General features: G+C 37.4%; 1 protein-coding gene across 2 annotated transcripts in view; it reads right to left on the bottom strand.

Moving 5' to 3' along the window:
• The window catches only part of NRXN3 (neurexin 3), a 1457090-nt gene that overhangs the window by 924292 nt on the left and 506023 nt on the right, over nt 1-26775 (bottom strand). For both annotated transcript variants that reach the window (XM_023752494.1, XM_006086965.3), the window contains 2 exons: nt 22345-22548; nt 16021-16047 (listed from right to left, as the gene is read on the bottom strand). In XM_023752494.1, coding sequence (XP_023608262.1) covers nt 16021-16047; nt 22345-22548 — 231 coding nt within the window. The remainder of the gene's footprint in view (nt 1-16020; nt 16048-22344; nt 22549-26775) is intronic.

Below are 26775 nucleotides of genomic sequence, written 5' to 3'. Positions count from 1 at the left end.
GGGCAGTGTTCTAAAGATGTTGAATGGTCAATTATTCCTGGAATGTTCTTTTATTTCCCCTCTTAGTCTAAGGGATTTCTTCAGCAATGGTACATCAGTGCAATAATATCCAAATTCTGTTTTCTAGTTGCTGATGAGCCACTAGATAAATCGATGGTAATTCAGACTCTTGAAGGCTGAGGTTCAGTAAATCAGACTGGAACTTTGACCTTCCATTTACAATGGGGCACCCAGAGAAGATTATCCCTGGGAAAGGGAAGTGAAGATATCTATGGCATAGGTACATGTGACTATTGATCACTTCCACTCAGGGCTAACTGATTTCACTAGCAAAATTATACCACACATCGACTTCAGTCCCGTAAATATCGACTTCCAAAAGTAAAGCATGTTTCCACTGGCCAAGACAATGTGATGGATTATTGTATGCCATTGTGCAAACCTTTACAGAAAGGATAGTTCAGAGGATTCATAATTTATTTTTTGGCCCCAAAGAATGACTTCCATAAGCAGTAACACATTTATAAAATGCAGCATTAAAAGTCTACCAAAATTAAGAACTGTCAGCCAAGTTGCATGTAAAAGCCATAGTATGTTTTAGTAAATATATGGTGGACAAAGATGCCACAAAACAAAACAAAATAAAAAAACCTTCTTTCTAGTAGTTAAAGTGTCCTCATCTGTAAAATTCAGATATTTCCTACTTCCAGGGCCAACTTCATAGGCATACAATCACCACAGTCACACAGAGCCCTGCGTGTTTGGGATTCAATGCTTTGCAGTCTTTGTCTTAAAATTCACAAGAATATTATCTTTGAATCTGTGTTTTATAAGTGAAGTTCAATGGGAGCCTTGGCTCATAAGTGATCTTGCCTCCACTCCTTTTCCCTCCATCAGTTCAGCAGCTGCTGCTATGCAGTCATGGGTGCCAGGGCAGGTCTGCACTCACCCCATGAGTATCTTCATGCTTGAGGGAGCACATCAAATAGCAAAAAGAACAACATAAAAGAACAGCATGATGGTTCGATGTGAAAGAGAAAGACAGTAAAATAGAGAAAAAAAGCTTTTTTCCTGCTTTCTGAACAAAGGGCTTGCATTTTCACTGTTTACTCAGGCCCACAAATCATGTAAATAGTCCTGCCTATTGCATATCATTGTTTTGGGGATATATATATATATATATATATATATATATATATATATGAAAATATTACTGTGCACAAAAATAAATGCTCATTAACTATTGGCCCATTTGTGTTTTGTTTTTGTTGTTGTTTCTTCTGCATATATTTCATCATGGGCAAACCCATAAGTTCCTGTCACTTATACCACTCAACTGTACAGGGATCAGTTTCACCCCCCGCCCTGGATTTAAACTGAACCCTGGGCCCCAGTGATTTGGTAGATGAAGATCCTCACTCTTAATAATATGGCCTTACTTGGAATGAGTCAAATAGTTCTACATTAATTTCACACACAAGTCTAAACCAGCTGCCACAAAACTCCTCCGTTAAAACCCTAGAAGTTATCTTGGGTACACTCAGCTTCTTCAAACACTCACTCCTGTCCTGTCTCCTGTGAAGAATTTTACAGAAGAAGCAATTCCCTTTGACAAATTGGAAAGGTTAGATGAGTACCCAGGAAGCCGGGGGAAACTGATGTTTCTACTGTTACAAGTTCAAATGATCAATGAGCAATTCAAGCTATGTGACACATGGGCCCTAAGAGTGTCTATGGGTTTTGGTGCCTGTTTAAAAATGCAGGAATGGAAATCACATAGTTGTGAGCTAGGCTTCCATTCAGATATTTTTCTTCTTCATCCAATTCTGTCATAGCTATTACTACTAATAATGAAGGCTAAGAGAAATTGCCGGAGGACTGCGAGCTGATGAGTAGCAGAGGAGGTCTAACTGAACCTAAGATTTCTGTCCCTTCCACCTGCAGTGCTGCTACTTGTGTTGCTAGTTTGGTTTTGTGTTTCTGTTCCGAGTCATCTTCCTCATACTCTTTAGGACTATGTGAAGTTTCAGAGGCCAAATAAAAATAATACAGGAATGGGCATAGATGTCTATCTAGGGGCAGAGGGTGAGGCATAAAATCTGCATAAAACTCACATACAGAACATTACCACACAAAAGTAATCTGCGCCTTAAGTGTCTCTCAGAACCACTACATTCAGGTTAAAGAAGGATCAGACTGCTTTCAAATCCCATTTCCTCATCTTAAATATTAGCCTTCTAATGCAGTACTATTTAGTAAGGGCTTCTAAAAACGTATTTCTTTTTAGGAGTCAGACAAATGTCCTTATTGTGGAAATCTATGCATTTTCATCTGATCTTCTGACATCTCCCCTTTGTAAATATGGAATAAGTTTCCTCTCACTAAGAAATTTGTATTCATTCATGCAGATTTCTCCGGTGGAACAAAGTTTCCAGTTATTAAATTTAATAATTATTGCCCAGCTAGTGTGGCTCAGTGGTTGAGCGTCTACCCATGAACCAAGAGGTCACAGGTTTGATTCCTGGTCAAGGTACATGCCCAGGTTGCAGGCTCAATCCCCAGTAGGGGGCACACAGGAAGCAGCCAATCTCATCAATGTTTCTATCTCTCTATCCCTCTCCCTTCCTCTCTCTCTAAAAATCAATAAAAATTATAAAAATATTTATTTTATAAAAATAAAAATAGTTTAAAAAATAAAACATATAATTATTAATTAACTCAATCAATGTTCATTAATGTGGGAAAATACAATGATGACTGGACATATAAGGGATCAGTCCAGAGACTGGTTCTGGTGATACATATGTGAGCAAATAGAACCACACAAATGGGATGAGAGTTCTGAAAGATGCACATTCAACTATGAGAACTTAGAGATGGACAAACCTAGACTTTGCCTGGGGTAGAAGAGAAGGCTTCACATGAGTGCTGACTCCTGAGCTGTCATGAAAGATGAGTAGCAGTTGGCTAGGCAGATACAGAAAGGAAAGGTGCACAGTGCTTAACATGAAGCATGGACTCAGGAGCAGAGGTATGAGTGGGCCTGAGGAGTTGGGGTAACCACGACTGTTTGCTACAACTATAGCACAAGAGTGTAATGGGAAGAGACAAAAACTGAGAATACCAACATCCCCAGGGAAAGGCCAGCAAGGCACTTGGGCACATGGAGGATGACTCAATGATGATCAGCTATGATATTCTACTACCACCCTCTTTTTAGCATTGGTCTCTATGCCAGTATGGCAATTCCTAACTCATCCTCTCTCCATGCATCTCTAATGCCAAGTACCTTTCAGTCACAGAACTAAATAGTGCCTTAGGGATTAGTGATGAACAAGAATGGGACACTAATGTTCCTACAGAGCTGAGCTGAGGAAGCCTTGCTCTGGAAAGGTTAAGGTTACCCAATCTAAAGAAATAGGATTGATTAGTGACCAGAAGTAGCCCTGTTGGTGGGGACCATTAGCACTTGTCTGGGAGTAGTGAACTGGGTTCCCCTGAACATCAACACTTCAGCATTTGAGCAGAAGAGGAAATATGTGCTGTGGTGTGGAGCAGGGGCTTTGGGACCAAACACACTGAACCTGAGGTTGGGCAAAGTACTTAGCATCATTAAGTCCATTTCTAAAATGAGGATAATAACACCTACCTATTGTATAAATTGTGGTGATGGTTAAATAAATTGTGCAAACTGTTCACCCCAAGGGCCTGGCAAACAGAAAACAATCAGTCTTTGCTATTATTTTTGCTATCATTAGAAACCATATGAGAAGTTGATGTACTTAAGTAATAGCAAAGGTTTTCAAATTATGAATGTCCTGTGTATGAACTTACTTAGCAGCATCCATTTTTGCTGTGATGAAGCAGAAAAAGGGTCCAGGGAAAATTTGGGGAGGGGAAAGAATGGGGTAGTGTCTTTACTTAGTGTTCAATGTTTATGCCTTTGAAATGTTAAATGATATTCTCACTCTGTTTTCTATGGGTATTTAGGGGTGTGGATAAGTCAGTCATGAATAGGTACTCGGGCACTTTCCTAGTCATCAGGGTCATACAATGTTTAGCATTTCTGACAATAAGTAAGGTATTTTTTAATTAGCTCCTTTATCAAAAGGGAGTTTGTTTGTAAATAACAATAAGTGAACAAACAGTGTAATATTCCAACTACTGACAGGTACACAATGTGAGTTTAATTTCTTTGTTTTTATGTGTTGTTTCTTTTTAGAGAGAGAGAGAGAGAGAGAGAGAGAGAGAGAGAGAGAGAGAGAAAGAGACAGAGAGAGAGAGAGAGAGAGAGAGAGAGAGAGAGAGAGAGAGAGAGAGAGAGAATAATATGAGAGATAAACATCAACCAGTTGCCTTCTGCTCTCACCCTGATGTGGACCGAACCGCAACATGGGAATGTGCTCTAACCGGGAATTGAACTGGCAACTTCTTGGTGAATGGGTCAGTGCTGAGACTGAGCCACAGTGGCCAGGGCATATGAGTTTCAACTATTAATTTGTTTTCATGAAATGACGATGATCCTTCTCTAACCATCCTCTAATTCAATGGCTTCATCATACGGTCTTTATCTGTCTTCCTTTGTGTTCTCTTTTTTTCTGTAAGATCGGAAGATATACAATTTTTCTACAGTAATTAAACACATTATGCTTAGGCCACTCCAGTACTAGTAGTTATCTGTGCCCTTTCTCTCGCCTTTGCCTATCTCACACACATTTGTCATCACCATCTGCTGCTTCTGCTCCTTCCATGCCTGCTGTCTCTGCTGCTCACGCCATCCCTCTCCTGTGGGCACCCTCATCTGGGTCAGGGGGTGGCTCCTTCCCTGTAGGTTCTGGGGAGGGAAGGAAGGAAAGGGCTTCCTGACACGCTGTCACAGAAAAATCACTCAGAGGAAGGAAACTGGCCGTCCTCTCTCCACTTTTAGTGTTTCTAATTTTCTCACTTTTTATTACCTCACAAGCAGAGGAGCACCCTCAGTTTATTTCTTGAGATTTTACACTGCCCACACTTTGAGAGAACACCAATGTCATTTCTCTGTCATCTCTCAGATGTTTATATTGCTGCTGACCCCACACCCATGGATTTAGGTCATAATATCCTTTTTTATTTGGTACCTTTTAAATTAATTCTGATGAAAAAAAAAGTCTTGTGTCATCATTTGAAGATGGCTGGATTTAGGTGACAAGGACAAGGAGTGCTTATTTGATTGAGAATCATACAATGAAATTCATGAAGACTCCTGCCTGCCACTCGGCTTCCACAAGCCTTCGTTTCCCCCTTTTTAGTGTGTTGATGTTTTAAAATGTGCTTCCCTGGGCCTAATTGGGGGATCCTGAGCTCATAACCTTTCAAAGACTTTGCTTCAGGGGATGTGATCTATTTTATATTTTGTGTCTTTTGGAACACATATGCCTTGTAACATTTTTTACTGCAATATAATTTCAGCCATTCAGGAAGGTGGACATTCATTATTATAACTAAACACCACACCTCTTGCTTCCATCTCCTGAAAGCCTCTCTTGCTTCCCATTCCCGAAGCAGGACCCTTCCCGGAGCCACTGGGAACACTGCTGCTGACAAAGGGTTGACCTAAGGCGTGGGTGTGACAGAATAATTTTTTGTATACAGATTTTATATAATCAGATTTATTCTGAAACAACGTCATTTTTAGAAGGGAAATGTATCCATCCCTCTTAAGGTTCATTTCCCTGACTTCTAATAAATTGATTTAGAAAGCTTTAGGATTTTAGTCACTTAATAGAACAATCATAATATTACCCCATTTCTTTTAGAAGCAACATCCTCTGGTCTCTACATTTTCTTCTGAAAATTGATTCTAAAATTGAGAAAAACTATATTTTTTGAGATGCTCTGAATCAGTATGGAAACTTGCACTTTGTGAGTAATTGTTCCAGAAATCTAGAATTTCACATTAAAATCTTCTCTTCTATGACAGGTGGATGAAACCTGCTGATATATATATATATATATATTTGGCATAATGAAAAGAAAGTATATCCATTGATGCATTTATCTTGTCAGCAAACAGAAATGGAGTGTTTGGGTTAATAATGTTACTTGCATAAAGTGGTCCTTCCTAATTCTCAAAATATAAACTCTGCCTAATAACTAATACTAATTGAACGCTTCACCTTGCAAATCTTACTGTGGTAATTAAGACAAAAAATGGATTGAAGTAAAACAGAGACACCGTTTCTACACAAAATTACAGCTGTTGTAGAGAGAACTGGAACACAGCCTGTGGCTCCAGGCAGGGGGTCAGGGGATGAGGGCAAGTCAAATAAGAAAAAGAGAAATCAGGGAAAAGACCTGGTAAGCAGATCAGTGTTCAGAGCCTCATACATACATTGTGAAAAAAAGAAACCTTATGTTGAATTGAATGTTGGAATGAACCACCCCAGAACAAAATCTATACGGGACTCATCTGGATTTTAGAAATGATGCATGCATCTGAGATCCAACTTCTATAAAAGAAACAGAAAATGGGGAAAATGAGGCAGGGGATACCCAATGAGGATTTATACTGCATTTCCCTTGGAAATACATTGTATAAATCCCTAAAAATGCCCAGCCAGTGTGGCCCAATGGTTGAGGATAGATCTATGAACCAGAAGATCCTGGTTTGATCCTGGATTGGTCCCCAGTAGGGGGCATGCAGGAGGCAGCCAATCAATGATTCTTTCTCATCATTGATGTTTCTATCTCTGTCTCCCTCTCCTTTTCTCTCTAAAATCAATAAAAATATACATATTTTTAAAAATCCATTAAACTGATGTCAACACCTGGAACCCAGTTAACCCTCAGTAAATGTTTTTGGAATGAGTGCATGAAGAATGAGGAATACTGACAACATGTATATTTACTGATACGCATTCATCTTCCCTCATAAAATTTTCTGATTCTAACCAAAATTTGGCCAAACAGACTTCATGAAAAATCTTTGTTTGTATAAGATCCCTCATTTACAGAGAAAGTAATTCTTTCATATTATTAGGGATAAGAGAATAAATCTACTCTTCAGTTAATGTTCCTCCTTTTAGAATGACAACAAGACAAAAAAGTTGTAATTTACATTTTAGGGGCTTGTACCTCTTGGGTTGATTATAAGAGTATTTGCATAAATAATAAAGTAAGGTAGAGAAATGGGTACATTTCATTAATGCATTGATTTCATTATTTATTTATTGAGCATATACAGTGGGGCCTTGACTTAGGAGTGTCCCGACTAACGAGTTTTTTGAGATACGAGCCGTCTCTCGGCCGATTTTTTGCTTTGAGTTGCGAGATAAAATTCGGGTTACGAGCCAGCTTCAGATACCCCACCGCTAGTTAGCACAGCGAACGTCACAGTGAACGCCACAACATCAGCCCAGCATCACGTGTCTCACTCGTTCACTTTTGATTTGACATACGAGTAATTTGAGTTAGGAGCTCCGTCACGGAACGAATTAAACTTGTAAGTCAAGGCCCCACTGTACTATATCCAAGGCAGCTTCAGGTCATAAAAATCATGCAGTGGCAGACATAACAAAAAAATTTTAGGCTGTGCTGACATAAGACACCACTATGTGTGTGCATATATTGACAGGCTATATAAGTAGGAATAATAAGTATAGTGGCTTGACTGTGATTTGCAAACAGTTCTAGGAATCTATATATTGCCTCTTTACCTGGTACTTCACAATAGATCATGCATCCTTTGGCAACGTGTTTGCCTATTTTTACTGTGTTCAGACACATTTTACTCCTTTATTTAGCAGTCTTTCCTGGCATTCAATAACTCTGTTAACTGTGCTTATATCTATATTATTTGTGAGATCTTGTATCTTTAACCTCAGTCCATTTTCTCCTTCCTCTCTGCTATTTCCTCTGCTCTTCCTCCCATGAGAAGAAACATGCTGTCTTTTGGAAGCTGCTTATTTATAATTTAATACTTCAATCTTATTTCTCATCTACAATTTAATTGGGTACTTAATCCCAATCCCTTTATCCTTTCTAAAATCTAGATTAATTATAAATGTTAAAGTACCTATCTGGGTGAACTTTTCCATGACAGCAGCTCACTGTACACAAGAGAAGCAAACTAAAAGGTGATACATTTGCATTCTAAAGCCCAAGACATTTTGAAATCACAGAAAGAGTGGCCTTACCTAAAGTGACTGAAGGAAAATTTTCTCCTGTTAGCCTCTCTTTTAACCTGTTCTCAAAGGACATTCTCTGAAATTGAGATGAATGGTACTGTAGTTCTAACTTCTGAATGGTCCCTAATTTTCCACTTCTCTGGGCATCACATATGGATCTGATAAAGACTAAGCCACAAGCCTTTGTATGCCATATCTATAATTTCAATTACCCAAAGGTCCAGGTATAAATTTCTTAACATATTTACTCATCATGCTATGCTTCAACAAACTCACTGAAACCAAGATACAAGATTTTATAAGAAGAGAATTACTCTTTTATCCTCCTTTTTCACCGCAGTCTGCATGAATTTGATGATTTTTAAAACCATGCAGGAATTTGTCAAGGAAGCTGAATAGACAGTAATGTTCTCTCCCCAAAGTCTACACCCTTGACACAAAAACTCTTATTTTTCTGACTCTATTATATTTTAGTTTCTGTTTAGAGTATGCAAGGTTGATATCAGAGGATATTAAAGTCACCAATATGATATTATATAATCACATTTGTGCATTTTAAAAATAATATTTTCATTTTAGAACACTAGTAAACTTTTATTAAAATGATATCAGGGTTCCTAACACAAACACAGAGGAACTCATGAAGTCAAAATACTTTTATGAGTTTTGCCGTTTTTTTTTGTTTGTTTTGCTTTGTTTTAATCCTGACCCAAGGATATTTTTCCACTGATTTTTAGAGAGAGGGGAAGTGAGGGGGAGAGACACAAAGAGAGAAACAGGCCCCTGCAACTGAGATACATGCCCTTGACCGGAATCGAACCCAGGATCCTTCAGTCAAAGAGCCAATACTCTATCCACTGGCCAGGACATGACTTCTGTGTTATAACATCAGTATGTATTTATCATAATGCTCTGGGAGGGGGGGAAATCCAAACATTACCCAATGATGGTCTTATCAATAGTCTTATTGATAATGTTATTGATGCAGAGCCAATGCAACCCTGATGACCTTGAAAAGAGTTTATCATTGCTCTGAGTAGGTGGCCAGAGAAACTGAGGATGCTCATTTCATAGCCATCTATTAAACTATCAGGTATGGTTCAGGATTATATAGCCATCCATTCTTGAACAGTTCTCAAAAGGTCCTCTTTTTTGGTTGCAATATGATGACAGTGTTGACCGTCACCATCATCATCACTACCACACATCCACACATTTAGCATTTGTTATGGTCTAGGTTCTATTCTTACTCAAAGAGGTAAATACAATAATCATGCCCATTTACAGCTGAGGAAACTGAAAGTTGAAGTAAATTGTCCAAGGACACATAGTACATTAGTGGTATTAGAAAAAGGTGAACCCAGGCTACTTGGCTCAAGAAACAGGGATATAGGAGGATGATCACACAAATATACTATAATATATTGTAAATTTTCTATTACACTCATGTTTAATAAAAAGGATTTACATATAAAATGCCGCTATAGTAGACTTCTAGTAAAAGATTTCTGGTATAAGTGGTCACTGAAGTTTTGAATGACAATAGTTCCTACTTATATTTAAAGAAGTGAAGGGGTTGAAGAAAAACATCTATGGGTGACATTGGGCTCTCGTTCGAATTTGTGAAGCAACATTTTGAAGAGCTATTTGGAGAAAATAAGTAAAAAGTTTGATAATACAACATATTTGGCTAGGATGAGGAAAAGCAAACATTCATATGTTTCTGGTAGAAATTGAAATCTGCACAGCCTCTTTGGAGTGCAATTTGGTAATACTTATCAATATTTGTGATACATTTATCTGCTGACGTAGCAATTTCACTTTTAAGGATTTATCTAATAGGTAATTCTGTACATACATGCAAAGACTAATGAAGAAAAATATATATTTTCTTAGTTTTAGTAGTAGTTAAAAGCTGAGAGAAATATAACTTTATGTTAGTAGTGTGCTGATTTAATCAAATATGATATCTTCATAAAATGCAATATTATGTAGCCACTAAAAAGAATTAAGTAGACCTGTATATTCTTCATGAAATAGTCCTTAAGACATTTTAAGTAAAAATAAATAAATAAAAAAGATTCAGAAAAATGTGTTAACATTGTGTCAAGAAGTAGAGGAAGAAAAAGGGGAATATGGTAATAACTATATGTTGTATACTCATAGAAGAATATTTTAAAAATCATAATTTTGGTTGCCTCCAAAAAAAAAAGAATTTAGGGACTGGGATTAGGAATAAAAGGGAGAATTTTTACAAGTTTGCCTTTGGTTCCATGTATAATTTTTAACTACTTAAAAATAAAATCATTCTGAATTAATATTTATTTAGAAGAAACTAATATAATATTATATACCAACTATACATGCATACATACATACATAAGAGTTTACTAGGAAGCATCGTATTATACTCAAATCTGGTTATTAGTGATACTATCAATAAACTTACATTTGAGGTGTTTTATACATTACAAGAAATATAAAGCTTTCCAAAGAGAAGTAAAATTATGTATTACCTTTTTGAAATTAGGTTTTAAGAGTAAAGTGGAACATAATCATTTAGTGTTGAAATAGAAAGTCTCAGGTGTGATGTTGGTAGTTTGTAGGTAACAATTTTCCATCTCCAATTGTTTAACAATTTTCTATCTCCAATAAAACTCTACTAAGAGAAGTTATATGGCTGACACTTATTCAAATCTTGGAATGGATACCAAAGAAGGTTCTATAATTTCCTTCCCAGAAGAGTTTTAATATAGAAGAAGTCAACTTCCCTGATTGATCTGAGGTGTTTCTGTGTTTAAGGACAATTCAACTCTGGGATTTCTAGGTAAACCAAAACTAAAGAGAAAGTCACATATTCTGGTATCATAGAGATGGATGATGGAGAAAAAGACAAAGAAGAAACCAAAATTCTAGTGTAGTAAGTAAACTGCAGTTCATCAAGCTATTCCTAAATTCAACAAGAACCCCCCCCCCCCTCCATGATGCTGACTTTGTCAAAACACTGGAAATTGATCATGCTAAGAAACTAAAGACAGAAAAGCTAAAGTAAAACTAGATACTAGGTAAGCAAGTGCAAGAGAAGGATTATTTAGTGCATACAGGTAGTCTTGAGAGGTATGATGTGAGAAATCATATTATTTGATGTTAGTTTCATATAGCTCATATTATTATGTGTCTCTAAAGTGATTCAAAGATAATAGAGTCTATAGGAAGTGGACAAGATTACCAAAGCTGTTTTCAGACACAAATGACTACATGGTGGCACTTGAGAATGTTAAGTGTTAAGGTCAGTGTTTTATTTTATTTTTGTATGACACTCTATTTCCTTTCTCCTCCATGTCTAAGAAGAAAAAACAAAGAATCTTGTCACAGATAAATTAGGAAGGCTTCAAGTTCAAAGTAATTAAGGAGGTTCTACATATCCCTAAAATAGTTGGAAATAAACACAAACTCACAATTTCCATGTGATATATACACCCTGTTTTTTTGTTTTTGTTTTTTTGTTTTTGTAAGATTGAGAAAATGGCCATACACGGATGAATTAATCATTGAGAGTATGGAAAGATTGTGAAAAAGGGGAAATTGATATTCATTAATATGTGTTCATTATATTCATTCATGCTATACTCATTTAATTAATATGAGTTCACTGTACTCATTCAAACCATACTTTACACAGCTTGAAAGGGATAGAATAAAGTAGGGGCTAGAAAATCATGGGGCAAGGTCACAGTCAGACAAGGGAAGAGAAAACAAACCATTTTACAGACTTTCAATTAAGCAAACACCCATGAGACCAACAAGAAGTTCATACCTGTTTTCAGAATTGCATGCCTCCTAGGGTACTGCCCTCCTCAGAACCAAAGGAACAGGTGACATCCTCCAGAAACTCTCCAGAAAGCAGCCCTGTTTTCTTTAGCAGTGTCCCAGGTCTCCCTGGAGTTCAATCACCATGGTGACTGCCAACTCTGCTGCTCTCTTGCCATTTAAAAGTTCTAAGCTGGAAATTTCCTATTACACATTTCTAAATATTCTTACCAGAGGGATCAAATCCAACAACGACCCTGATTCAACCAAATAACTCAATTTGCACACTTCTAATATATGTTTGGTGTTAGTAGCCAGAGAAGAATGTATGGTGTGGTATGCCTGGAGGATTTGGTAAGCACCGGTAGTGAGATTTGGAATGAATAATAATAAGTATATCATAGATATTATGGAGAAAGACAAAGTATGGGGAAAAAAGAAGGGAGAAAGCCAAGAAGCTGATTAGAAAAGTGTTTCTGCTGCTTGGAAAGCCTTAGTGGGCACATAGCTGGGCCGTAGTCACAGACAGGGCCAGCCCACAAAGTCAACGGAGGAGGCTTTTGTCTCAAGGCTGCTGCCCTCTGTCATGGCCAATTGCTTACTCTTCATTCTATAACATCATCCTTCTTTCCCATGCTCTTCTCTCCATTAAAAAAGACTGGCACACAAACTCTTGAAAACAGCCATTTCCATGAACAAACAGCATTTTGCAGCAGATAAACAGGGGAAAAACAGATGATGTCTTTCAGTGTTTTACCTGACTTTCTGGAGGACGGGCATTCAAAAAAAATTACTGGAGAAGTTCATGAACCTATATTCAAACTTGGTTAAAGTTTAATTCAGTATGTCCCTTCCAGGGAAAAAGCAGCTCTGCTGTAAAACGTGAGCTATAACACCCTGTGACTTCTAATAAAAGGACAGCTGGAGACAAAGCCGAGGGTAAGAGAAAATCCTCTCCCACTCGAATTTAGGCTATGAAGCGATCTTATTTCTTGAACTCTCACAATAAAACATGGCATAAGAGGAATGGTCTGCGTACCTCTTATAAACAACTTGAGATTCTGTAACAGGTTGAACTATGAATTCTAATGAGTCCATGAGAAGAGAATTAAGAGTTCTAATCACCTGTACCTGTTTTCTCTTATAATTTAGTTGCATAGTTCTCTCAAACTTTTCCACTCAAGTGCAAATAATGGCAGGGATACACAATAAAAAGAATATCTGAATTTTTACATTTCCTCTTAAAATACAAATTAAATGAGATTCATGCTTATTTGCATTCTTCTGTATACTATGTCACTTTGGTTTCAATTCAAGTTTTCAGTCCAAATCAACAATTAAAATTGACTTCAAGAACATGTATCCTTTACTTTGTGACTCTACAATATGACCCTGGTTATATGTACATACCTCTTACATTAGTTTAAAGGACTCATGTCTCATTTTGTTTCATTTCTATTCAACCACTCAAACAGTGGACACTATGGATTCGTTCCCTGATGCTTTCAGAAACAGTAACTTCCTAAGAATGTTAAAGGTTTATAATGAGAATTCAATATTGATTTTCAAAGTCCAATCTCAGCTCTTTACCTAAATATTGCACTAACATCAGTTATACTCTTTCTACACTGTCATCAAAGTTGGGAATACATCTTTGCTGACATAGTTCCTCCCAGGGCTGCTTTTGGTGGCTCTGAATAGAAAATTCAGATCCAGAAAACCTGCTCATATCTGTGTTCTAGAGAAGAATCACTATCTCCCCAGGAGAAAGAACACTGGAACTTGTCTAATGATGATTTCCATGGCTGATCTGATGGAATCTGTAGAATAATTGCAAGATAAAGTGTGGCTAAAGCACAAAACCAAGACCTGATATCCTGATCAAATAACTCCCTCAGTTGCCTATTCTGCATATAAGCCTCTGAAGCCAGATGTCAGATTCAACATTGGATGAGTTTATTTTACCTTCATGCTCCCCTCCCAGCTTATTTCCTTCTGGAAACTAATGCAAAAGGAAAAGAGAAAGCTTGCTGTAGATATGCTGTAGTTTTTAAGAAGCCAGACACAAATGACTACATATTATAATATTCCATTTATATGAAGTGTTTAGAAAAGGCAAATTTATAAATACAAAAGCAGTTCTATAATTGTCAAAGGCTAAGGGTAGAAGTAGGGATTAGCTTCAAATCGACTTAAGGGAGATTTGAGGGGAACTATAAAAATGTTCTAAAAATGCTATCATGGTGATGTTGGACAACTCTATAAATGTAATAAAAGTCATTGAATTGTAGGCTTGTAATTGATGAATTTTATGGTATGAAAATCATACCTCCATAAAGCTGCTTTAAGAAAGAGAAAATTCTCCAAAAGTCTTTAGAGAAAAAAGAATGTTTCAATTGGGCTTTTAATGATCTAAATACCATGAAGAATGTCTGGCTAATTAGAAATATTTTAAAAACAGCAAAAAAGGACATTGATTAATTTAACTGAAAGTGACAGCAAAACAAGCATAAAGCATTCTGCTTTAGGAAGTGGTTGCTTACCTAGATTCTTTTTTACATTTCTTCATTTTTGTTAATTTATATGGAACATTTGCAAAAGAAAAAAAGTGGATATGGATTTATTACTTTGTCATCCTGAAAATAAATCTCCCCAGAAAGGTTAAACTAGTTAGCACTTGTAAAATATTTCATTCGATGGAATATACAAGTAAATGAAATGTAGAAGTTGAGTTATTTCCTTTACTGAGTTTTTTCCTTATAGAAAGACCCAAGCATAGAAAGAAGCAAACAATGTAGAGATGATGCTGAGACTTATGTGTGGTAAATTCTCAACCAATCCAATTTTCTCCTCCTGGGACAACAGGAAGACTACATTTCCCAGCTTCCTTTGCATTTAGAAAGAAGTCATGTCTGACAAATAAAATATGTGCAGAACTGATGTACGTCACTTCTAGGCAAGGCAATATGACATACTACATAACCATCGAAGATCACTCTTCCCTATGGATGCAACTGGAAGTAAAGATCTCCAACGTGGTGGGCCCAGGTCATAAAAGAATTACTTCTTTGAAGAAAGCTGACCAGAAGACCTCCTCAATTTGCATTGGACTTTGCCTGAATAAGAAATAAACGTTCTTTTGTTGAACCATTGAAATTTTGGGATGTTTGTTACAGCTCATCACCCTAATTACCCTAGTTAATAAGTTATTTAACTACTGTAACTAATATGTTATAGGACTCAAAGCATATTCATTTCTTCCTTTTATCATCTAGGCCTATCCTTTCCCTCGTACTCATCTTTCTCTTTCTCTTCCTATTCCCCTACTTCATTGACTCCAGTTACTGTTCATTTCTAGGCAGAGGCGGAAATGCATGAACAGTATTCAGCCTTCACTATATCATGACCCTTGTTCAAGAACTGAACTGTTTGAATGGGATAAAGTAAAAATAATAGGCTGCAATTCGTCATTCTGAAGAGCCAGAATGTGTCTCAAGCCTTCAGTTAAAATGTTGCATTATCACCCAGAACTGTTTTTCCCATCCTCCTATAGAGCAGACACAAAACCTAAAGTAAAACAAACAAACAAACAAAACCCCCACAGTGATAAATGCCAGAAAAGAAATGTCAGAGTTGGCAGCCACCTTCTGGGTCATGAACTTTGCTTTTATTTTTTGAAGCTTTTTGTAGTGGAGAAGTGCATTCTGGTTGCTCTAAGGCTTTTTGTATGACCCCCACACACACCCCCTAGGGTTTTTTCTCCCTGAACAACAAATTACCATTTCAATTCTTTTTCAAGTTATTTCATTATCAGGTTCCCTTTCCTCCTTTTCTGCATATAGAGCAAATGCAAGGAAAGAAGACAGGACCTGACCCAATTCAGAAACCACACCCACGGCCCTTGCCATCACCCCAGTTCCCCCCATTCCATAGTCAAAAAATAAAATAATTCAAATAAAAAACAGCTCATAAAACAGTAAACAAAATAAAGTCAGTTTTTCTTTGCTTTTTTAAAGAACAAAATGAAACTTGAGGGAAAACTTACTGGAGTTACAGTTTATCCTGATACAGTCTAGATGGGGAAAAATAAATGAAAGATGAAATTGCATCCTTCAAGGTAACAGCTGCAGACATCCAAAAACAATCAGTCCACCCTTCCGGGGACAGACACACGCAAGAAATGTGGCCATTTTATATAAATACAGTATGCACAAGTTTAAGGGTGGGTGTATATGTACAGTATATTATTTAGTAAAGTTGGATACATATATATATACACACACACACATATATATATATACACATATGTATAGAGATATATACTGGTATACATATATATCCACAATAGACATCGAGTATGTGTTTCCCCCCAATCCTATTCTTTTATTAAGATAAAGTATTTTAAACCTGGACTTTGAAATATTAATTTTGTTAAACTTGGAAAATTACTCAAAAATTTCCTCACCAAATGCAGGCTATATGCTATGTCCATCTACAATTGATTTTTTAAAAATTTATCTAAAAAGTAGCATCAACACAATTTTTGTATTAGTATTCCAAAGATATATTGCCAATCTGACACTTTGTATCATTTTAAAAAATCAGTCCATGAAGTTTCTCAGTGCAGTATTTAACCCTTTCTCTTTTTCTAAAAGCAAATTCCCTCCACCCTCTCCTTAGGTCAGGCCCCAAATGCTACAAAATTTTGCAAAGGCAGACTTGCCAATATCCTTAGAGCTAAGGAAAGGGTTAACACCACCTGGTCATTTCCTGTCATAAAATGGCCACTTGCAAACCGCTAACCGCACAAACACCCATCCCAGATTTTAGAGAAGTGAGTTGGGTATAGGGGGAAATGAGCTGAATGATGTTATCACAATTGACTACTCTGGTTTCAAAGGCTCCCAGACCAACCCACTCATGAAGCCTATCTCTGTCTTCCTGCCCGAATGCTCAGACTGAATCAAGTGCCTACAGCATTCAAGGAGAAGGCAAGACAGGTACATGGGGAGGAGGCCTTGGACACCTTTGACATTCTACCTATTTCACTCTGTGATTCTGCATCTTAAAGAGAGAAAAGTCTTTGCTTTTATGTTTGTTTGTGTTTATTTAATGGGAAATCCAGGGGGGAAAGGAGTGGCTAATTTTGCATTGCTGGTAATCAGACAAGGTCTTCCATGCCAGAGTTCAGAGAATATATCCTTTTATTAATATATGTTTAGAGTCATGGACTCACAGCATCAGAGGTCTTGAGTGGAGTCAATGGATATTAGCAGGGGACCGGGCAGGATTGTTACAGAAATATCTCAGGTTAATTGTTACCAAGCTGCCCAGCTGAAACTAAGTTTGGTTTATGATAGTGGAATTCCAATAATAATTTGTTTAAAATCATATATTTAAAGGTAGAAGTAACATGACAAAGAAAGGAAGAAAGTTAAAGGGAAAACTACAGTTAGAAACGGTGCTCTTCTCCTGCTGAAGGTTGACCCAATAATTATAGAGGACTTGTTGAGGATTATGCCACCATGTGAATTTCTCAAACCATTTTAAGGGAGCAAGTTAAAAAGAAGACAGTGGCAAAGGACAGGGAAGAATGAAACTGTGTGAAATTCAAGCAGGAGCAATTTCTAACACCCAATCATTCTGAAGAGGGAGGCTGGAAGCTTATTTGTTGGTCAGAACATCTGTTGAGAAAAATCTGGGTTTGGTTTCGTGCGGTTAGGTTTGTCATGTGTCGTCAACCGCAACAGAAAAGTGGGAGCAAACAGCCCTGGAGCAACTGGTACGATCACCAGGCAGAGGAGGCCATGCCCCTGGTGAAGACTGGGAAGGGAGAGGGCAGGTAGGGAGGAAAGGGTGAGGCTTCAGCTACTGGTTGCTCTGACCATCACCCAAAGCCATAAATGCCCCTTCTTGATGTATTAAGGAGAGAGGGGAAACAGGTGTATGGGCAAGCTAAGAGAGAGGGAAAGAGAGTGGGCCTAAAGCAACAAACCCAAGAATTATAAACAAGGAGTGATTTTCTCCTTTTTTTTCTGTGTAGCTGAGTATTTTATTCTTAGACTACATGGTCTAGAGAGGGAAGTTGGGTTGGGCTCATCCTTCTAGGTTCACCCAAATGGTTCCCTGAACTGAACGGTGTCTTTAAACCGATGTGAGGACTTGGAGCTTTCAAGATGGCAGGCAATTGGTTATTTAAAGTCAAGAAGTGAAGAATTATTGTGTTACTTTACCTAAAGAAAAAGTGGTTTGAGTAGAAAAAGCTATCGCATTCCCTTTTTCATAGACTCTGATAGGGTGGCCTTAATAGCAAGGATGTATTTTTAATGAAAAATGAATCAGGGAAATTCTCTTGGGAAGACAATTTCCTTTAGATCTTTCTTTAGTAGCAAAGTTCTCTCTCTAACTTAGCCTTGACATGGTGTTTGAGTGGTGTGTGTGTGTGTGTGTGTGTGTGTGTGTGTTGCTCATTTTGTTTAATTTAGTTTTTCATTTTATTTTAGTAAATGAGGAGAAATAATCATTTTCTATATTGAAAAGTTTTGGTTGAGCATGGAATAGATGAATGTTCCTAGGAGTTGTATGTCTTTGATGATGCATATAGAAAACTGTAGTCAGCAAGTCCAGTTTCCAGAGAGAGAACATCTGGAGAATTTGAATGCAATTAACCAAACTGCATCACATTCCCTAAGAGCCTCCACCACTGAAAAAGTATTCCCAGCACTCTGCTGAGGATTCCAAAGGACCACGAAAGAGGCTGCACCAATATTGATTGTTGCTGGGGTTTTTTTGTTTGTTTGTTTTTTTGTGTTTTTTTTTTTTCTGTTTGGCTCAATTTAAGCCAGCTACTAGGAAATGAAGAGATCCCTGTATGCATTTTTAAAGGGTGGCCATCATAAAAAGCCATTAGGTGTCATTAAGACTGTCCTGTCATTGATCCACAGTATTGATCTGTTGAGGTAACAGAAAACCCATGCTGGTCTAGCAGTGTAGAAACACAGGTTCTAGTCCCAGGTCTGCTACCAACATTTGATGTGATCTTTGAAAAGTTATATATTTATTTGTTTCACATTTATAAAACTAAGCACAAAAATGATTTCTTGATTTATCTCAAAAGGTTATTGTGAAATTAAAATAAGACAAGGTTTTCCCGGCCATTATGGATTAATGGTTGAGCTTCAACCCATGAACCAGGAGGTCACAGTTCAATTCCTGATCAGGGCACATGCCAGGGTTTCAGGCTCAATTACTAGTAAGGGGCATGCAGGAGGCAGCAAATCAATGATTCTTTCTCATCATTGATGTTTCTATCTCTCCCTCTCCCTTCCTCTTTCTGAAATCAATAAAAAAAATTTAAAAAGTTAAAACATTACAAGGTTTTTTAGAATATTGAAATATATTGTAATAACAAAATTGTTTTAATATATATTTTGGTTTTAAGGTATCAAAATATAATTGATCAATAGCTAACAACTTTTAAAAATGTGCTGAGTGTTGTAGGACACTTCTCATGGCTACTACTACCACACTGCCTAGCTTCAGAAAATAATGCCCTTAGAAAAGTCTACTCACTTTGACATTAGAAAATATATTCCATTAGAGATATACTAGACTTTTATGTAGCTTAGATGTGTGGACAATTTTAAATAAATTGCAATATCACTTGCATCTGTGCTCAAACAGAGCCACAGTTTAAATGGAGTGAGGGAAGGAAGCAATCATTTGCAGTTCTTGGGGAATGATTGAGGGTGCAAACTCTGCTTGAAGATGTATTCTACAACCAAGCAAAGGGCAACATGAGTTCATGAGAAAGAGAACATCTATGAAGGGGATATTTTGGGGAGGGGGTAGAAGGAGAACCTTCAAACCAAGCATGAATATGAAGAGTTGTATATAGACAAATTCAAGAAAATTAAGGTCAGTTTTTTTGTTAGGTTTGAAAGAAAGTTAAATAAATTCAAACCAGTCACTGTGGTAAACCATCCCCTTCAGAGAAGAAAGCAGTCGCCATTGCTTTAGGAGAAGCACAGTGCTCTCTAGGGAGGGGCTGACTCTCTTTTAAGTACTAGGTCTCAACTTAGAAGGAGCTAGACTTGACCCTGTGCCTAAAGGAGCCAAGAGGCAAGAGCAAAGTCTGTCCAAAAAGCATAACTCCCAGATTTTAGTGAGAGTTTAAAATAGAAAAATAATGCTTCTAGGAATACACATGGACTCTATGACTAAGTGTGTGTGTGTGTGTGTGTGTGTGTGTGTGTGTGTGTGTGTAAGAGAGAAAAAGAATCTGTCCATCTCCTTCCTCATCCCCTATTATCTACTCCCACCTCCCACTCTTCATTCTAATGCATGAGACCCATCATAGTTGGTCTTCTAATATTTACAAAACAACATTTAAAAAGAAAAAAATGTTGGTTTAAAGGCCAATGTGCATTTCCCCAGAGCCCCATGGGGCTGAATCATTCTTATATCTACGGCTCTCTCTTATTTGAAATAAGTGCAGAGTTAAAATGTTCTCCATTGTGTTTTTCCATGAACTATTTGAAGGTTATATTTGGTTTATTTATTTATTTTTTTTAGTTTGTGTGGTTTTGTTAGTTGTTGTTTTTAATTTATTTTGCTGTTTTTCAGAGTAAACAATCTGTAATGGTTGTTGGTTTTAGGTAATACACTCTGCTGGTTTGTAGAAGGTAGGGAGGATGGGAAAGGAGGGTGAAAGGGACAGGGGTATGCCAGCCCCTGCAGGCTGCTCAGTACGCTCTGTTCTCAAGGCTGTTTGCTATGCGGGCCGCAGGCTTTGGGCCTTTGAAGGGTTGAATACCATCTTTTGATTTACCATGGCTGATGGTGGGGAGGATTGGAAACTCAAGAACACAACCAAGATCCAGCAAAAGAGGAAAGAAAATAACCAAACACACATGGACACAAACAAAAGAAAAACCAAGAGACACACTGAAATCAAATGAGGTTGGACAAGGAGAAAGGCATAGTGTTGTAAAAGCTGCACATTGGAAGAAATAAAAAGACATAACTAAACAAGCCACTGCTCAAAACAGTCATCTGTGTCCTAGAGGTTTTTCGATTGTAGCATAGGCATCTTCTAAGTGTGGCCAGTTGACCTGACTGGTATGAATTCAAAACCTCCTTTCCATCAGGCATCTAAGGTTTTATACGGTCTTGCATCAGATACATTCGTCTACCATGTCTTCTCCATGCCTCTGACAAGCCATTCTGCTGAAGTATTTTTAAAGGAGCTCTGGACCCAAACATATTCTACATACCCAAACAAATCCAGGCTCAGAAGGTCTGGGCTCAGCTCTAGCACTAATCCTGTCAACACGGCATGAAGTTTCTACTGAGTAGAATCAGCAGCAATAAAGGGTTGGTTTTTTTTCTTCAAAAATCCAGAGGTCCAATTCTCCATAGAAGGTCAGTCAAGAAGATAGAAGCAGGAGAGAAAGTGAGGCCATAGCAGGGGAATCTGAAAAGTATCTGTTCTAAGTAATTACAGTAGAACAGATCATCTCCAAATAAGGCTATAAATTTGATATTATGACAATTTTTCAATATTAAGAAAAAATGGGTATGTATTATCTGAGGAGATCAGAGTAATTGGTAAGTAACAGTGTAATGTAACACTTTTTATAAAAATTACTGCTGAACGTTGGATTAGAATATCTGGAAGGAAGATAGGAATACATATCAGAAGCAACATTCTCCTTCCACATGTCAGAGACTCCAAACATATGGGATTATTTCCCCAATAGGACAATGGAAAGAACTTGACTTGAGCTCTCTACTAGGAGAAAGTATAAGGCGATACTAGTGTCATCACAGCCACCAGAATTCTCCATCTGAATAGTCACGCTGGAGGTAGAAACGATGCATTTATCATCCTATGCACATAGCTTAGTTCTCTCCAACCCCACCCTCCCATTTTGCCTCCATTTCCTGCCCTATCCCTGCCCTCAGCTTTGACTGTTTTGAGTGGTGACCAAGGAGTTGGACTTAATGAGAATGTGATTGATCAAAAGATGGACCAAAGTAGCGTGTTTTACACAAAGCTAAACAGTTCCATAAAACCAAGAAAGGAAACTTAGAAAACAAATAATCTAGTAAAAATAAAAAAATAAAAAGAAAGAAAGAAAAAATAAAACCACCACTATTTTCAGAAACCAGAAATTGACATCAAAACCTCATGCAGAAACAAGGAAAAGGTGTTTGTTGCTGTTGGATTTTATCCTTGGTCTATTAAACAAGAAGTGAGCAGCTAACTTTCAAGAAACAAACAAAGAATTCAATCAAATCAATGAAAATCAGAAAAGAAAGGGAAGACAAGCCCAAACAGAGTGGCAGAGGGTACTTCATACGATACCTAAGTTAACCATGAGCTTGACACGTCCCCCATCCAGCTCCAAACGCAGGGTGTCAGCAGAGTCCCTGGAGGTTGTGGCCACCAGCAGCCCATAAGCACGCTGGGACATGAAGCGGAAGGACACGTCCTCAGCCTCGGTGTGCATGACCATGGGCATGATGATCTTCATGTACATGCTGCCATCGTAGCTCAAGATGGAAGCCTCTGCAAAGAAGAAGGAAGAGATCTTTAGGATGAAAAGGTGAGTTTCCCCTTGCTTTCAGCATAAGCAAAGCAGGATGGAGAGGACAGTAAATCTGTAGGCAGGTTGCTAGACCTCCATTGCCATTTCTAAGCTATGTGACCTTCAGTAGGCCACTCAAACTCTGAGGTTCTATGACCTCATTTGGAAAAGGCTTGATGGCACTGGTCCCTGCCCTACTAAGCTCACAGATTTGTCATGGGTACTGAATGAAATAATGGATATGAAGGCATTTTGCAAAAGTGAAAGTGTCCCCACAAACAGTAGTAAGTATAGTTCTGTATGCTGTAGATAAAATAAAGTACATTAAACAAAATTTAGACTCCTGTAAGTATTTAATGTGGAATAAGAGGAGAGTAGCTGTTTATAACCACAACAGCAAACAGGTAATTTACCGGAGAACTTCTAGAAGAAGGAAAGAGCAGGAACACAGCCTGGCCCCCTAACATCCCTAGTGGCTAGACAGTATAAGAATATGCTTCCATCTCAATAAACTCATGAAAAGAAAAAAATTTGCTTGGTCCATTCAAAGAAAATTGATAAAGTTGAGCTAATGACACCCTTGAAAACCAGTCATTTTACTGTCATTCAAATAGCACTTCTTAATGAAGAAACAAACTCACTTTTATTAGATACCTTCTGCAATCTAAACACTTTGGCTACAAGCTCCCTTCACTGCCCCCCAATATGTTATGTCAATTAGTGCTACAATGTGGATTTATTATTCCTACTTTCAAACAAGATACCAAGGCTCTTAGAGGGGAAAGTTATCATCTCCAAGTCACACAGCCTGGATTTTAACCCAGTAGATCCAATAAGATCCAATACTAAGTCCAGGGTCTGTTCTGCAGCAGCATGGTGCTCATTCATTTGTTTAATCACTCATTTAGCAAACAGTCTTAGAGAATAAAGACAGAGACTTACTCACTTTCCTATGGAGCCAATCTGTCACTGGACTCAGTATCAGGCATTGAGTAAGTCCTTATTAAACATTTGCTGCTGCCAAATATTTGCTATCTATCTACAAGCACAAAAGTGTGACAGACAAAGTTCCTGTTCCTGTTCTGAAGAGAGATGTGGAAGACACAAATAACTGTGCTAGAATATAAAAATTGTTAAATGACACGGGAAAGATATATCAATGACAGTGGCCTTTAGGAGAGAGAGGCTGTGGCATACAGGTGAGGAGAGAAGATGGGGAGAGTCTGAGCTGGTCTTGGTAGATGGGTGGGTTTATATGAAAGAAGCAATGGCATTAGGTTTAATAGGTAGATAAAATAGCACCTCTATACACATAAAAGACAGGAGGATGCTCAGATAATAAATTATTGAATTTAACAGAAGCATCCAGCATATTTTGATAAGTAATTACAAGGGTAGTTTGAGATTGGAATAATATCAACGGACTTTGGTAGATACTGGAAATTAAATGAATGGTTTTAGATTATGAGCTACTACAATGCGTTCATTTGTGTACCAGGCACTCTTTTAGGTGTTGAGGACCTAAAAGAGAACAAAAGAGACCAACGTCTTCTGTCCTCATGCATAAGTGGAATCAAAACAGGAAGAGCCCAGGCAGATTACATAGAAGGTTCTCAAAATAGTATGTGCCATCACCATAACCTCACCTTATTTACATAACACACAAAAGTCCATGAAAGGCAAAATAAATGCACCTGATCATTCCTGGGAAGCAGTCATCACTCCATTAATACTCACAACATGCTAATAGCTGTACGTTACAATTTGAAAACTCTAAGGAGATCACAGATAAAGGGGTGACAGTTGTAGACACCATCACAATAAACGAAGTTATGATGAAGCTCGGTTCTTAGGTGAGAAGCATAATCTAAATTTCGCACATGCTCCAGATTTGAAAAAACAAACAAACACAAAAAACTGTTTTATTTCCTGAAAGAGCAGAATCACAAGAAGATCAATAATGATAGCTAAAATTTATTGAGCACTAACTGTTTGCCTTGTGCTACCTAGGACTTTACATGCATTAAGAAGACAATTACTCCTCACAGGAGCACTGTGAAGAAAACAATATTACTACTGTGTTTTATAGATGCCAGGTCACACAGCTAACTAATGGCAGAGGTGGGAATTGAACACAGGCAGTCTGATTCTCATGGCTGTATACTTAACCTTTCTAACAAATTGTCAGAGAGCTATGCTAGAAACACAGGGTATTTCCTAAGGACCCAAAGCCCATCTTTAGTGCTTCCTGGTAGAGTGTGGAGTCCGTGTGTGTGTGTGTGTGTGTGTGTGTGTGTGTGTGTGTATAATATATAAACACACATATATATAATATATGTGTTTGTGTGCATGCATATACACACATACATACATAGATACAATTATTTAAAGTTTTATATTATTTATGCAAAATAAACCATCAACAAAACAACAAGAAAGCCAAGTGCATGGGAGAACATATTTGCCAATGTTATCTCTGATAAGGGTTTAATCTCCAACATTTACTGCTAACTCATACAACTTAACAAAAGGAAGATAAACAACACAATCAAAAAATGGGCAAAGGACCTAAATAGACACTTTTTGAAAGAGGACATTCAGAAAGCCAAGAGACATATGACAACATGCTCAAAGTCACTAATCATTCAAGAGATGCAAATCAAAACAATAATGAGGTACCATCTCACACCTGTCAGAATGGCTATCATCAACAAATCAACAAACGACAAGTGCTGGAGAGGATGCAGAGAAAAAGGAACCCTCCTTCACTGTTGGTGGGAATGCAGACTGGTGCAGCCACTAGGGAAGACAGTATGGCATTTCCTAAAAAAAATTAAAAATGGAACTGCCCTTTGACCCAGTAATACCACTTCTAGAAATATATCCCAAGAAAACAGAAACACCAATCAGAAAGGATATATGCACCCCTATGTTCATAGCAGCCCAATTTACAATAGCTAAGATTTGGAAACAGCCTAAATGTCCATTAGCAGATAAGTGGATTGGAAAACTGTGGTACATCTACACAATGGAATACTATGCTGCTGTAAAAAAGAAGGAATTCTTACCATTTGCAATAGCATGGATGGAACTGGAGAGCATTATGCTAAGTAAAATAAGCTTGTCAGTGAAAGAAAAATACCACATGATCACACTCATTTGTGGAATATAAAGAACATTATAAACTGTTGAACAAAAATAGAGGCAAAGAAGCATCAAACAGACTGTCAAACTACAGGGGGGAGGTAGGGTATGGTTGGGGTCGGGTAAGAGATCAACTGAAGGACTTTTATGCATGCATGTAAGCACAACCAGTAGATGCAAGACACTGCGGGGGTGAGGGCAAGTACTGGGGGGTAGGGGAGGCCATGGGGAGATCAATGGGGGAGAAAAGGAGACATATGTACTACTATTTGTAATACCTTAAACAAATAAAAAAAAGAAATCCAACACCAAAAAAGTTTTATATTATTTATGAACACAAAATTATATGTACACAGATAATACATACATTTCTACATAATATATGGTTATACAGGGTGTCCCAAAAATGTATGTATGCATTAAAGGCTGATAGCTCAATTTTGAAAATGAAATATGTTTTAATAAACACTGCCTTTATAATTAATCAAAGTGTGTGAGACCCCCCCTATATATAAATATTTATAGTGCTCTATTTGTATAATTATGAGTACTACTAATCATTACTAGGTGCCGTCTACTGTACAGACCCATAGATTATGGACACTCCTTTTTAAGAGATATTAGGGTATTTATTGAGCCATGAAATGCTCATTTCAATGCCTTCAACTTAAATACATTCCAAAATTAATGGCCACTTGTATCCCTATGAATATGTGTAGAAATGTATATAAATGAATGCATCCTTATATGAGTGTTAATATTCTCTATTTGGTGAGTCATTATTCTATTATTTTCCTATTATTCTTTAAGCAAATTGTCCTTAATTATTTTAACAGTTATAATATATTTTGTGTAGTCTTTATCTGCTAAGTCTAACATCTTGGCTTCCTTAAAGGCAGTTTCTATTGTTATATTTATTCCTATAAATGGGTCACATTTTCCTGTTTCTTTACAAGTCTCACAATTGTTGTTGAAAACTGAACATTTTAGATAACATATTATAGCAAGTCTGAGTACTGTTCCCCCTCATTACCACCACTGCCACTAGTTACTGAAATCAGTCA

Source organism: Myotis lucifugus, unplaced genomic scaffold, assembly GCF_000147115.1.
Source record: "Myotis lucifugus unplaced genomic scaffold, Myoluc2.0 scaffold_34, whole genome shotgun sequence".
NCBI lineage: Eukaryota > Metazoa > Chordata > Mammalia > Chiroptera > Vespertilionidae > Myotis > Myotis lucifugus.
This window is presented reverse-complemented; position numbering and strand designations above follow the sequence as displayed.